We start from the raw sequence: 14,454 nt of genomic DNA, 5'->3' as shown, positions 1-14,454 counted from the left end.
CTGGCCATGTTATCTTTGTTTCTAACTCCAAATAAAACATTCACACACTTTCTGAGTTTAAGGTTCTGACTAGAGCCACATACCACCAGGGAAACAAGGGCTTTCTCGATTAATCATTAATTTTAACAGTGATGAAGATCGTGATCGTTTGATGGTTGCAAAGGTTCGTAAACAAAAGAGAAACAAATGATAATATTTGCAAAGTAAACCATGAATTCACTTTAAGTTATGTTCAATATATCAAAATTAAAGTACCATAAATATTTCAATAATGATAAAAAAAACTAATAAACCAAATATTATTTAACAAGTGACTAAATCAAATTACTATTTCAGTCTAAGATTAAAATTCTCTCAATAAAACAGAATTCACACTCACATTGTAGGTGAAAATGAAAGACACATGACAAACATCACCTTTCCATCCAGGTGACAGCATGCCACAACAAACAAAGATATTTGTCTATTTGTAGAGTGGGCGGTAACCACCAGCACCACCACTCGAGGTTTCCTTGTGGAAAAGAAGGGGTGAACCTGCTATCTCTTGTTAAGACATTTTTAATCTGTATTTTAGTGTTGGGGAGGCATATTATGTCTTAAGAGGTTGAAGAAACTGATTTAATGGAACCACTTTGTTATTTAAGGCTTGTAACTTATGTACCTTACTGAGCTTACTGTTTTTGATAATGGCACTGGAGAAATAAAAAAAAAAAATTAATTGTAAGTTCAGTTTCCCATTGCAAAGGGATGTCTGTTTGAGAAGCACTGCACATACGACGGGATAACTGAAACTTAGATTATATGAGTTGTGCGAGTTTGTAAACAGAGGTTTTGATTTAGTTTTGCTATTAAATGCTGTTGCAAATGACTTCTATTCATCTTTTTTTCTCCAGTTTTTGGATTCTTTGTTCACTGTGGAGGCATGCAAGAAAAAAACTTTTCTTCATGCATACAAGTAACAAGGGGTGAGTAACTGATAAACAAAGGTCATTTGAAGGTAATGTTTTGGTTTTATGTAAAATAAAACCAAAAAAAGTAAAGTCTAAGACAGTGAATACTCCTGTAGACACTGTAACACACATCTTTTGTTCAGTGTGAAGCCTGAAGACTGTAATCTTCATTTTATACTGAGACCTGTCATGTTACTCAACTGATGAAGTCGCACATCAGAGATTTTCCTTCATTTTGAGACATGAAGAAAGTTGCTTTTATCTCTAGGCTTAATTATTGTGATTTGCTTTGCAGAAACCAGCTATTGCAGAGTGTTGTCTCCAGGCTTTTAACACCCTCCATGAGAAGTGACCTCATTACCCCAACAATCGCTGCCCTTCAGTGGCTTCCTATCAGTGTTGGAAGATTTTTACTGCTGGAAATATCTAAACATGTGCTTTTAATCCAGGACTCTTATTAGTGCCTGTAGGATTGGGTATTGTACTCAAGTAAACTGCCGCAGATCAATTTACTGCAGATTTTATCATCCATATTCCCTCTGACAGTGTTTTCTGTCACATTGTGGTCATTTTGTGGAACACCATTTGGCAACTGCTCTGCTGTAATTTGTTTTTCTAGCATGAGGTGGCAGCTGAGCACCAGAGTATCTTCGGCAAATAGTCCCATCTGCTCCTCAGAGACTTTCAACTTCTTGTTTTTATTCCACTGCAGGCACCCATGATTGTAGATGATGATTTTTTTTTAATGCCTTGTTAAACATAATCACATGTAATTGCACGCTTTAACTGCCCTTAACTGTAATAAGCCTATGTGATTAATGCTCTTCACACCAGGCGGAGAATCCAAATGTAATAAAAAAAGTTGTTCTGTGTTTGAAATTTTCATATTTACACACCCAGCTTGGGTTTCATAAGCAAAATACTCCATGTAAGACTCCAAAATAGTCATTAATTTATGCTTTAAAAAGTTGGGTTTTTTTTGCTGAATGCTGAGGTAAACTGATGATACATATCTGTAAGGGAGTGTGGTAGGACCCAACTGCAGCACAGCAGAGCAGGTGAGTAGGTGCTAATGACCTTTATTTAATCTGTTGGCAGGTTGAATGAAGAAAAGGTTAGTATAATCAGGTTGCAGGTAAGTAGGGACAGTTAGAGTTCGTAGAAAGACTGGGGTGAACTCACGTTCAAAGGTGGTAGTTCAGAGTTCAAGAGAGCCCATGGTCAAGGGGGAAGCAGAGTTGGCGTAAGACAGGCAGGTAGCGGAGCAGACGAATCCAGTAGGAGCAGGCAGCGGGATCAACAAGGACAAGCGGGTAATCGATGTACAATCAGAACAATAAACACCAGCAGCACTCACACAGTGGAGATGTTACGCTCAGCTGGAGACTCTGAAGACGGCCGGAAGAATGGCGATCTCTCCCGACAGAGCCGAAGCAGTGAACACCACACAGCCACAGGTGGACAAGAACCAGGAAGTGCACAGGCAAAACTTGTAGTCAGAGACAGAAGGCTGTTAGGTTTACTGGGGCAGAGACGAGGAGAGGTGGTCAGAGGTGAGCCAAGTCAAAACCAGTAAAAACAGCCTGAGAGTGAGTGCTGGAGGGTCGGCATGGGACCGAAGACAATCAGGGAAAGAGTGATTGGAGTGAGGCTGCTTAAATACTGGCTTGATTGGAGATAAAGAGCAGCTGGAAGCACCAGGTGGAGGTGATGAGGCTGATGAGGGGGAGTGGCCAGGTGGAGAGAGAGGAGGGGCGTATGTGGCAAAAAATCCCACAGCAGCAGGAGAGAGCCATAGCAGACCGTGACAATATCCTCTCCTGATCTGCTCCCTTCAGCAAGGACAATCTGTCTTTATGTCATGAATTTATTTAAAGGAGCAGTGTATAAGATTTAGTGGCATCTAGTGTTGAAAACTGCAGATTGCAACCAGTCCTCCTGGTTGGATTTGCGGCAGTATTCATTAACTGTGTGAGGACCCGCTCTGTTTGTAGATATAAACGGCCCATTCTAAGGTAGTAAAAGTACAATGAGGCTTATTTTAAGGTGATTATACATGAGAAGGGTAGAGTTGAGTCACGACTTGAATCTGATTCAGACCTGAGTGATAAATCTGAATAACTTTAAATCAGACTTGACAAAACAAAAAAACACTTGTAACTTGAATTGGAAAAACTCTCCATTAAGGAACAGCGTGGAAGCAGGGAACTGTTTTTCTCAAAGCATTGTGGAAGTGTCAAGCATAGTCTACAGTTTGGACTGATTTTATATTGTGTGTGGGAGCAGGGAGGGGCTGTGGATCAAGAGGCAGCACGTTTGGGTGATCCAGGGAGGAGGCACTTGAGCCAAAAGTCGGGTGTATATAGTTACTCTTTAACACCAGTGACTCCTGTCCTCACCTGAACTTGAGCCTTTTAACTTGAAAATAATCAATAACTGGGAAGGTGGGAAGCCAGCCAGGTTCCCATCTCTATTATACACTGAAGAAAACATACTAATTATATTAAGTTGCATTTCTGCCAATATATATCACCTAAATCCTCCACACCGGACCTTTAATTTCCCCACAGGCACCTAACCTCAGTGTTCCTTTCTTTAATGAGCAGGATTGTAGCAAAACTATTCATCCTTAACTACAAAGGGAGATGGTATGTTACTTAGTGGCACAGCAGCCACAAATTCAGTCTAATTTCTCTCTTGAGGATAATAAAAGATTGAAGTCAACATACAGTTTGGCTCCAGTGCCTTTATTAGTAAAGTGCTCAGCCTAGAAGTACATTCTTATTTACTAACATGCAATACTAAAAACAACCAAATGTCTGGCCTATCAATAGCATGAATGAAGACATGGCAACGATATTCTCATAGAAAAAAATTACAATGTGAATTCAAGTATACACACAAAACTTCAAGTAATGCACACATTTTTTTTTAAACACAAAATACAGATTTTCAAGTTGCAAACTCAGAATAAAACATAGTTGTGGCACATTCTTTGACATGATTTCAGCAGATGACAGCGACTAGTGGTTTCTACTGTAGGTGCAGTTTGGGCCATTAAAGTACATTCTACTGGTTTTCAATAAAAGTTCTGGAAATGTAGGTCCTGTATTGTGTGTTTCCACTTCAATCGTGAAGCATGTAAGATTTAAAAACTTTTATGAGCTGGGGTGCACCTTTATCATAAAGGTAGCTTGGAACCGTAGTAACCTGAAATCCTCAAGGCTTGCTTCACAGATCATTTACACTGGATTTATATACAGAATCAGTCTGGAAATATGTAACCACATTTTGGGAAATACTCAATTTTTTGGTCACTTGAGGGCAGCAGAAGCAGGTTGTGAACACACAAGTAACATATCATTCACTAAAGACTGAAACCATGGGAGAACAGTTAGTCCAGATCTAGCCAAAGCTAATAAAATCAGCCTTTCATCACCTCTGAAGCTCACCAACATGTTTTATCTTTGTTTGTCCATACAAAAACTGTAAAAACAATATACATTTTTATGGGATGTTTCACACTCTGGGTAACATATAGGCACTAACTTGAACCAAATGGGGTTCTTCAGCATGTTCCCATGGGAGAACTCTTCGTGGGTACTGGTAGAACCTTGTATAAAGGTTGCACTTGGAACCCTTTCAGAGGGTTCTACCTAAAACCCAACATAAAGGGTAATATCTAAACTATTATTATTATACCTCTGAAAGGATTCCATCCATAACCCCCTATGAGAGGTTCTACAGAGAACCCTTCTACGAAGTACTGGTTCAACGCAGAACCCTCTCTTAGCTCTTTTCTACCAAATTAACTCTGGTTCTTGAACTGTTTTTGTTCAGGATTCTTGGAACCTGGGTGTTATCTAGTGAGCCAGCCTCCGTTTCTACTGGTTTTACGTGGAACCACTGTAATTAACAATGTGTCAGGGTATTGTGATAACCTGCAAACTTTTTTTTGTTATTATAGATATTTGTTTTTATCAGCAACAAAAAAACAAGTAAGAACCAGCTTCTGATGAGAAGAAAATTTTTGAGTTCTGAACCTGCTATGTTTTGGTTCCAGCTGGAAACCAATTCTTAAGGTTCTGAACCAAGTAATTTTTGGTCGACATGCACCAAACGATTTAAAATTAGGCTCAGGAACAGGTACAGAAGCAGTTCTAAAGGGGTTCAAGAAAAGTTCAAGATAGAACCCTTCTATGGTGTAATCGGCCGACCTAGAGCCCTCTCTTGGGTTTTTTATCCAGAACCTTTTCACCTTTTATGGGTGCAAAGCAGAACCCACCCTAAGGATACAACTAGAAGGGCTCTAAAAGTAGTAACCAACCGCATAACCCCTGAGTCTACAACAGAACTACAGCACAATGCCAGTGGTGCAATTGAGTTGGGAACTGAAACGTGGTCCAAAATAGAACCAAAAAGTACGAGGTACCCATAAAAAATATAAATAAATAAAAAAAAATTAAAAAATAGTCCAACCATGACCTGTGTGGCTTGAAATGATGGTAGAGACATCAACTGCAGCAGAACAAAATAAAAAATAAAACATTTGAATATTTGAGGATAAGGACGCTCCAGCTTAGAGGAATCCTTGAGGAACTTTTTTTGTTTTTAATGGAACTGTTAAAAAAAAACCTCGAAGAACTCTTCAAAAAAAACGGTTCCTCAGAAGCAAATGGTTCTCGATAGAATCTCATCGCTTTAGGAAGAACCCTTTTGAAACCATAATTTCTAAGAGTGTATATGCCGGATCATTTCTTATCCTGGCGGAGTGACTTTCTGAATAGTCCAGCAGATACAGTGACATAATGACGCACTGTGTTGGCGTTAATGTGGTTTTTGTACGGATTAAACAAGAAGAAAGATTTAAGGTTAGTTATTAATGAACTTAAGAGGTTTTGATAGGGTGATATTTTCACTTTAGACAGAGCTAACCAACTGTTTCCCCCCTGTGTCCAGTCTGTTCTGTAACACCTAACATAAGAGAGATAACAAGCTTCTCACAAAACTCTCAGCAGGAGAGAAATCAAGCTTATTTCCCAAAAAGTCGAACCTTTCCTCTAAATTATACTCTCTAGTCATTCCAGTGGGACGGCTGCTCTAATACTCAAGCGATTGTTTACACAATACAAAATTACTGGTAATCTCTATATGCATAGATGGCGGTCGGACAATATAGGAATTCTGATGGACTTTAGCTACCTATGGCGCAGTAGTCAGTGGGTCCTGCTTTCCAGGACGGCAAAACAAAAAGCTCTGTTGCTCAAAAAAACAGAGACAAGAGAATGAAGCAATTACACATATCTAAGACAAAAACTTGTCATCATCTCATCCCCGGACCCGCCCGGCACCACATATCCCACCAGGATGATACACAACTCCATGCCTCCCCGGTCCGATCCCAAAATCTTTTTGCTTTGAGGAGAGAGCCGTCCCTGTAGATTTTCAGGCCAGCGGCTGTGACTCGGCTCTCCGCGTGGGGACAGAGAGTTTTACCAGATGTATCCTCCATCGTCTGCCTCGCCCTCCTCCTCTTCTTCCTCTTCCGCCTCCTCTCCGGTGTCCTCTGCCTCCTTCTCCTCTTCATCCTCCCATCCCACGCCACTCCCAAAATCTCCAGAATATCCCGCCACTTCATCTGGAAAAGGATAAACAGGCCGACATAAAAACTTGTGATGGACTTTTTATTTTATTTAAAAAAAATTATTCTCACATTTTATGGACTAAACACTGACTGATGAATTAAAAGAATAACATCCAACATGGGGTTTTGAATGTGTGCAGCTGTTTTTCCCCTCCTATTTTACTCTTAAAGACCTTTAAAACAAGCGGAAAAAAACCTTGCAAATGCAGTAAAAAGATTACAATCTGTTGCACAAAAATCTACCTGTTTGAGATTTTTCAAAAAATGAGTGTCTGTGTTATCAAATAAGAAAAAATAACGCAGGTCAGTGCACGAAAATCAAGAAAAAAAATAACCTTGATCTTAACAAAAAAAAACAAAACACAAAGCACATAATATTGCATTGGAAACAAGCTGAAATCCCCCGCAATAGCGAATGTTTTTATGCTCTGAGGAAAAAAACAACTTCAAGGACTCAGTTGCAGCCAAAAATTACTTCATAAGTCAGAAATCTTCTAGCTGTGTAGAGTCTGAGAAATAGCGTTTGCCTCTTACCGCAGTCGGGGTTGCCATGGATTCTGGTGCCCATCATCTCTCCACCGTGCTGGTCGACGCACCAGCACTCCCCTCGGCTTTGGTCACACTGCACTTTCCTGTAGTAGCCATCCTCGTCGCAGCTGGGGATGTACATCCCTGCACACACAGATGCACGCACATGCTTGGTTGTTAAATATTTATACGCTCAGCACACGTTGCTGCCTCATGCTGATGCCTGAGACGAGCGCAGCATAAACGAGAACGCCAGCACGCCTCAGCGAACCTGTGATAAGACCATCAGTCAGGATAGAGAGGCGGATTTTTGGCAGAGAATACCACGGAGACAGAAGAAGCTTTCCTGTTTGTTTTATACAAGCATGCATATGCTGCTGGATGAGATTTCGTACAGTATGTTGGCGTGGTGTGTTTCCTTATGCTGCGAGAGTGGCATGTAAAAAAATGTAGTGACAGCCTCGGTGACAGAGCTCCACTGTTTCGGCCTCCCTCAGGACACTCTTGTCAAACCCAAAGCAGTTCTCTAACAAGCACCGAACCCCCCCTCTTCTCCTCGACCGTGAAAACTAGAGAAAACACAAGCAATGAGACAAGTGGGCCTCGGGGATGGAGGAACATTTCTGGAGCTGAAGATTAAAAAAAAACAGCTGTGTTGCATGCTGGGTAGATACTGGAGCATGTTTTTTTTTCTCAAAGAGCCAAACGGCCGAGTTAGCCCCACTCTCTCTCCTAAAGCCGACGCTGCCCTCTAATCCCCCCCCAGCCTGATTAGGACCTAATCCGAGGCGTGCGCTTGTGATCTCTTAAATGAGCCTCCTCCAGCTTCTCGCCTGCTGCTCCAGGCCCTTATTACGTAAGAACACCCAAAGACGCAAAGCGAGTGCGGGGGCTAGATGGTGCACTTCATGGCGAACTGTATGGCGTCCTGTGGCTTTGAAAGGATTTGAAGTGAGTCAGTGGTAATTTCCTGTCCAAAACGTGATCCTACGCTTGGTGTTTTTAATATGTACACTGTTAAACGTGGAGTATGTTAACATAAAGGGAAACGTGTATTCTTGGTTGCTGATGTTTATTTCGCCATGATTTCGCATCAGATTCCTACTGGAACATGTCCAGTTGTGTTTAGAAATTTTGAAGGTAGAAGGTGCCGCCGTTACAATCATTTCCTGGCTGCAATTACTTAGCAGTGGCGCTGAAATGTAGATAACCCAAAAACGCAGGCCAATCTGACTTTTTCAGGGTAGGGGCTTAAAGGGACATGAGGTTGAATACAGTTGTTCCAATACAGACGGTATTTGGAAAATGAATTTTTGAACATTGAAGCATGTAAAAACTTAGTAGAATAGCAAAATATGAAGATGAAAATAAGCATAATAGATCCCCTTAAAAAGTCTTCTATCAAATATATCTTGAACTTCACAGCAGTGCTTTCTAAGATAAATGATAAATTTACCAGGCTTCTTCTTGGCTGCCTCCTGCACTTGGATCCTCTCCAGCTCAGCGAGGCACGGCGGCTCTGTGAGAATCAAACAAGAAAAGTGATGACAGACGATACCTAAAACTGCAATCCCCAAACTTTATCTCAATCAATGCTCTTCATAATTACACTTTTTTTTTGAGTCGTATTGATTTGTTTAAAAAGTCTTATATTTCATTCCCTCTGAGTCTGATCGATCGTCGAGAGCTTAGGTGAAAGAACATATGGATGCAGTCTGAGAGTGACAAGGAAATGAGCTGAACCTGCCGAAGAGACAGAAATAGAAACAACGAAGAAAAAGACACTTTGTGTTGAACCTAAACGCGATAAGCCTTCCCCAGCGTTTGTAGATTTTCACAGCATTTCTATTGTGTTTGACTTAATGAAACATCATTACTGCTCGTTAAAGTAACAGTTTGTAATCATTTCTTCACTTGCGGCGTGGCATCCTGTTCCAAATCATCATCATAAAACCATTATCATTTAATGGTTTACAAATACCACCAGCTAGTAATGAAAAATTGATTAGGGGGTCAGTGTAATCTATTGCATGCAGGTTAAATGCCTGATCAATGGAGCAATCCGTGTGCAAATGAGGTTACTGCCAGAAATATCCTGTATTTGTTCGGAAAAGGTCACACGGTGCAGATGTTGCAAATGAGCACAGCTGAGAAGCCCTGTGAGTGTAGGCACAGACAGAGATCATTTTTATTTTACAACACGATAAAATGTCAGGACCAGGGCCGCACAAGTAAGCTTTCATTTCTAAAATAAATATTCAAGCACACTGTTTTGTTTGTTTGTTTGTTTATGGTAAGCTCCAAGATCACCTTTCCAAAAGGGGAGACATCCCTGGTGAATAGGGTCAAACCTTAAACTTAAAAATATCTCCATGAAACTCCCCAGTTGATTACTAATAGTAAGACAATCATTTTTTTTTATATTACAAGATTTCTGAAATTGTTTGTTTACATATGAAAATAAGACATTATCTTATTAAATATGTGCTGATTTGCAGAAATTCCCAGGACAAAAATCTGAATTTTGGATAAAGGTCCAAATTTCCTTTTTCATATTAGGTTCAAATGTTTTTACTGTGGGAATTTTGGATCTCTCTTTTTTCTTCATAAATCAGAAAAAAATAAATGTTTGCTATGTTTCACCAGCACCAGTCCAAGCATAGCTGATAACTGGTACCAGAACAGCTGAGGCAAAAGATCAATGATGGATCTGTGTGTTGGATGCTTGGACTGAATAAGAGAGGAGTTGTGATCAGAAAGTCATTAGCTGTGTTGCCATATTTCAAGCAAATTTTAAGCAGTGAGATGTTCCAAAAAAGGATTAAAAAAATAAATAAATAAATAAAGTGAATTAAGGCTTACTTCTGCTCAATGTTTGATATGTATATGACATGGGTGGAGCCTCGTGTCTGTACTCAGCGTTCATTTCGTCCATATTTGTGCATGTTTTATGAAAGCCTACGGATACAGCATAACGAAGAAGTACCCCCGGGAAATGTGGGGGCAAATGGTGGAGCAAACAAATCTGTAATATCCCTTTTCCACCAAAATTAGTGCTTGTTTTTAAACACGGGCACAAAAGTACTAATTTAATAATTTAGGTTCTGGAGCAGAACTGCGAGCACTTAATGTGATTAAGGACGTGTTTACAATTGCGACAATTTGAACGGTAATATATAACATTTTTGGGCTGGTCTTATAAGTCGTTTTGGAAGTCAGTGGACCTATTTTGTTAATGCGGTATGATACAGCGTTACATTTATCTCATCAATTACTTGCAACAATGGAAAAAAAACACCTCAAGCAAGCGTAAAAAATGTTTGCACAACTGAGGCAGTGTTGTCGAATTTCAGTGTTTCTATACATGCTTTTTTAAGGGGATACTTCAAAATGCATGTACGTATATAGAAACATGGCTGTTGGCGCCTGGCAGCAAACAACAAAACCAAGGGTAAAAAGCAGCAGTGGAGAAAGCCTGGAGAAGGAGTTTTTTTAGCCCCAAGGAACCATATTTCAGGTAGGGACTTATTTCCTGCAGCACTGTGGAGAGACACAACTTGTGGGACTCTGTGGGCACAGTTCAGTGAGGCCGCTAAAGGAGGACTTTCGATTTGCCAGAAAGTGATTCTGGCAAACTGTCAGATGACTCAGATAAAAGAGGTCTTGTCCAGATTGTTCTCAGCAGGGGTAGAGAGATGCTGATCGTGTCTGAGAATATTGTCAGACCTGTATAAACCATGGTGGAAAATAAATAAATGGATTGAGAGTTCAAGCATAAGTTTGTACAAACTGCCGAAGGTCAAAGAGAAGTAACGGAAAAACTAGAATGCGCCTTTGAAGATGTTGATTAGGCTGAAAAATGCTGCTTTGAAATAACAGCCTGTAGGCTTTTAGACTTGTTTAAAGGAAGATTTGACATTTTGGGTAACACGCTTTTTCGTTTTCTTGTAGGGAGCATGCCGAAAAGTTTAATACCACTTTCATATCTGTGTGAGCCAGGAGGCGATTAGCTTACAATAAAGACTAAAAGAAAGAGTAAACAGCCTGCCGAGCTGTGTCCAAAAAAAGAAAAACAACACCAGCACGTCTAAAGGTCACTAATTAACACAATGTATCTCTGTTTAAGCCGTACACAGAAATAAAAGTAAAAATGTCAGTTTTTGTTTTAAGGAGCTAAAAGTACTTTGACGGTTTCTTAGTTTAAGAGGTGCTGGTTGGGGGCTAGGTACTAAATACTATGAGCATAAGTACCAAAGTTTGATACTAAGGAGAAAATCTCATCCGCGTCAGTGAATCGATAAGCATGCTGAATGCTTGTACCAAAATCTAATAATGCGCCTGGTAGTCAGTAGAGCGGGCAGAAGTGTGCAGAAGCTACGTCCTTGCTGCAGCGGTTGCAGGTTCAATCACGGCCTCACCCCTGTACTGCACGTCACCCCCTTTTTCTCCCCCTTTCACACTTAAGCTATTTTATCAAATAAAGGCAAAAAAAACCCTCCAAAAATAATCTTTAGGAAAAAAAATTCTAATGATGCAGGTGATTGGCTGTCTAGCATTACAAGACCCAACTCTGACCCAATTCTCAGCTAGAAATTGAAGTATATTTCCCAAAATGTCAAACTATTTCTCTTAAGGTGCTGTTACTTCGGTGTCACATACATGCAGTATATGTGTCGCATTTCAACATCGACAGTTTAAGGATTTTTGTACTTGTTTGTTTCTCCCCTTTCGTGGCAGCCTTGGTTTTGCTGCTCAGTGGTGTTATAAAGTGACATCACTGCATCGCCTCTATTTCCCTGTGATGTAACCCGGCTATTATTTCACCCATTTAAAGATCTGACCCAAAACAGACTCTCTGTGCTTCTTCAGTGGAAATCTCTTCACTCACTTTCCCTCCAGAAGCAGAGGCACCACTCCGCCGTGGAGACCTTCCCATCCTTGTAGCTGTCGCAGGAGTTGAAGAAGGGTCGGATGCAGACCTCGTACTTGTCCAGGTTAATAGCAGCCAGCTCGGCTTGGTCCAGATAGAGGTCACTGTTGGTGTCCAGCCTGGAGAACATCCAGCCGATGGAGTCCTTGCAGCTGGCTACGAGGCTCTTGTCCAGCGCTGTCAGAAATAATTTTCATCACACTTTATTTCTGTCTGTACTACATTCACATCACATTTCTTTGCATAGACAATTGAGTTGTAAGTTTGAAAATAAAGCCGCTTTGTGGGTTTCTAACCTGAAGTGGTGCCAGCTCCGAGCTTGCCAGAGTTATTCTGCTTGGCGTTTCCATGAAGGAGCTGGAACCAGTCTCTCAGGCGGTCGCCCAGGTCTGCCAGGTCCTGGCCCGTGCAGCTCTCTAAGGAAGCGAAAGAAGAAAGGAAATCGTAGCATTCAAATCTCTGGCAGACACTTAACAGCAATCTGATTCACCTTCCCAACAGACAGGCTTCATATTGCTCTCACTGATGTACAGTGAGCAGAATCAAAGGCACAGCTTTCCCTCACTGTACATCTGTCGAGGCGAGCTGTTCATGGTGTCATTCATCAATGTATGATCTGCTACTCAAAGAAAACATTATTTTGCAATTAACTCCACAGCAGCAATTTGCTGTTATCCAATAAAGAAATCAACTTTCAGTCTCAGGGTAAGCACTTTTTCCAGGCTACAGATGAAAAACTAGAGTAACATTTCATCCTTTTGATCAATTGGCATTTTTACATGCCCGAGAGCTTGGCCGATCAATACTGTTTGGCTGCAGTGATAGATAGTGTACACTCTAAATAATTACATGATTGAAAGAGCAGTTTAACCACAAAGGGGATATTTGGCTAACAGTAATCTCTGAAATTGGTGAGTATTGATCCCAAACGTGGAGTGTTGGGTTGATTGGACCAATCCTACTGACAACATGTGGTGTGTGGTGCATTATAGCTTCTATTATAGCTTCTGTTTTTTGAGACTGCGGCTGCATTAAAATAGCCTTTTTTTTGCTTAGGAAGGTTCCTAACTGAGTGAAATGACCAGGAAGTATCTGGGCAGCAGCCGTGATAAGAGCTGGTCGAATTCTCTGAATGCTGCAGAAAGGCACTTCAATTTTTCCTCTCTTATCGCCTTTAGCATAGAGCACACTGGACCATCCTTTCACAAAGGAAAAGACACAATGGACCCACAATGCCTTGTGGCAACATTTAAAGAAAGGACCCTTTCTGACATTTGACAATATGCCTGTCTTGCATAAACTTATTTGTATTTGTATACAATAATACTAATTAGGTTTCATGGGCCACATTACAGAAACTTCTTTAGTGTGAAATCCTATTTTATTTCTGATTTTCAATGACATTTTGGATTTTTGGTATGACAGAAACGTGTTTCTAAACTGCACTTAGGAAGAAGTCTTATCTCAGGATAGGAATTTAGGTAATTTAAGAACTGCCCTAACTTTGGACGTCCCAAGTTAGGAATCCTAAATCAGAAAGGCACAGACCCTGTCATTAATTCAAAGTAACTCCTAAATAACTGACAAAAACAGCAGCGGCACTGTTTTTAAGGTCTGTATGCCAAAGACAATAAAGATGGGAACAACATAAACAGCAAAATATACAGTAGTGATTGAAAGGCTTCTCAAACAGTATGTCAGTCTAAATATCAAGAAATAATTCAAATAAATAAATGATTATTCATTCATTTGAATTAGGAATAAAGAAGAAAACTTCACAAGAAGTTGGGGTTTCTTTTGCTTCCCTTACACAGTTAGTGCCTGCAACTCCTTGTAGCTAGAATTAAATGCCCATTTTTAGGGTCCATGATGGCAAGCTTGCTAGTCAGTGACAAGTGAAAGACAATATTATGGCTTGTTGTTCTCGAGTAGCTTAACGGTATACTCTAATCAAAGATACAAGCAGTCTATTAACGCTCTAAACATAGACACAGACATGACAGGACGAGTGCTGAGTGAATAATCTAATTTACAGTGATAGATTATTTAAGTTAAGACGGGAGGTCTTTGATAGATTAGGACACAGACAAGAGTTTAGGAATTAGAAGACAGAATGTTTGCCCTTTCTTTGAAATGATAGTTAAGATAAGACACCATGTCGATAAACAGGGCCGGCTCTTGGCATAGGCGATATAGACGGTCGCCTAGGGCGCCATCTGCTGGAGGGGCACCGCCATGCTGCCGGTCCCCCTTGGCCTCGAGAGAAAATAATAATAAAATAATAATTTTCTATGCCCACTGGCGCCGTCACTTAGTGTTTTCTGTCTAGAAAAAAATATATATATTAACATTACAAATAAATAAACAGTGACATGTTCCTAAATTATTTGTGAGCACGTGAT

At 40.4% G+C, this 14,454-nt stretch overlaps 1 protein-coding gene across 1 annotated transcript in view; it reads right to left on the bottom strand.

Moving 5' to 3' along the window:
- Positions 1 to 3,676: 3,676 nt before the first annotated feature.
- LOC121959274 (testican-2) overlaps positions 3,677 to 14,454 on the bottom strand; it is a 55,636-nt gene continuing 44,858 nt past the window's right edge. Inside the window, exons 6-10 of the mRNA XM_088069671.1 lie at positions 12,349 to 12,468; positions 12,011 to 12,229; positions 8,579 to 8,641; positions 7,129 to 7,266; positions 3,677 to 6,588 (exon numbers count right to left, since the gene is read on the bottom strand). Coding sequence (XP_087925797.1) covers positions 6,443 to 6,588; positions 7,129 to 7,266; positions 8,579 to 8,641; positions 12,011 to 12,229; positions 12,349 to 12,468 — 686 coding nt within the window. The 3' untranslated portion in view covers positions 3,677 to 6,442. The remainder of the gene's footprint in view (positions 6,589 to 7,128; positions 7,267 to 8,578; positions 8,642 to 12,010; positions 12,230 to 12,348; positions 12,469 to 14,454) is intronic.

The sequence above is a fragment of the Plectropomus leopardus genome, chromosome 19, assembly GCF_026936395.1.
Source record: "Plectropomus leopardus strain MGB_pleo_1.0 chromosome 19, ASM2693639v1, whole genome shotgun sequence".
In the NCBI taxonomy this organism is placed as follows: domain Eukaryota; kingdom Metazoa; phylum Chordata; class Actinopteri; order Perciformes; family Serranidae; genus Plectropomus; species Plectropomus leopardus.
This window is presented reverse-complemented; position numbering and strand designations above follow the sequence as displayed.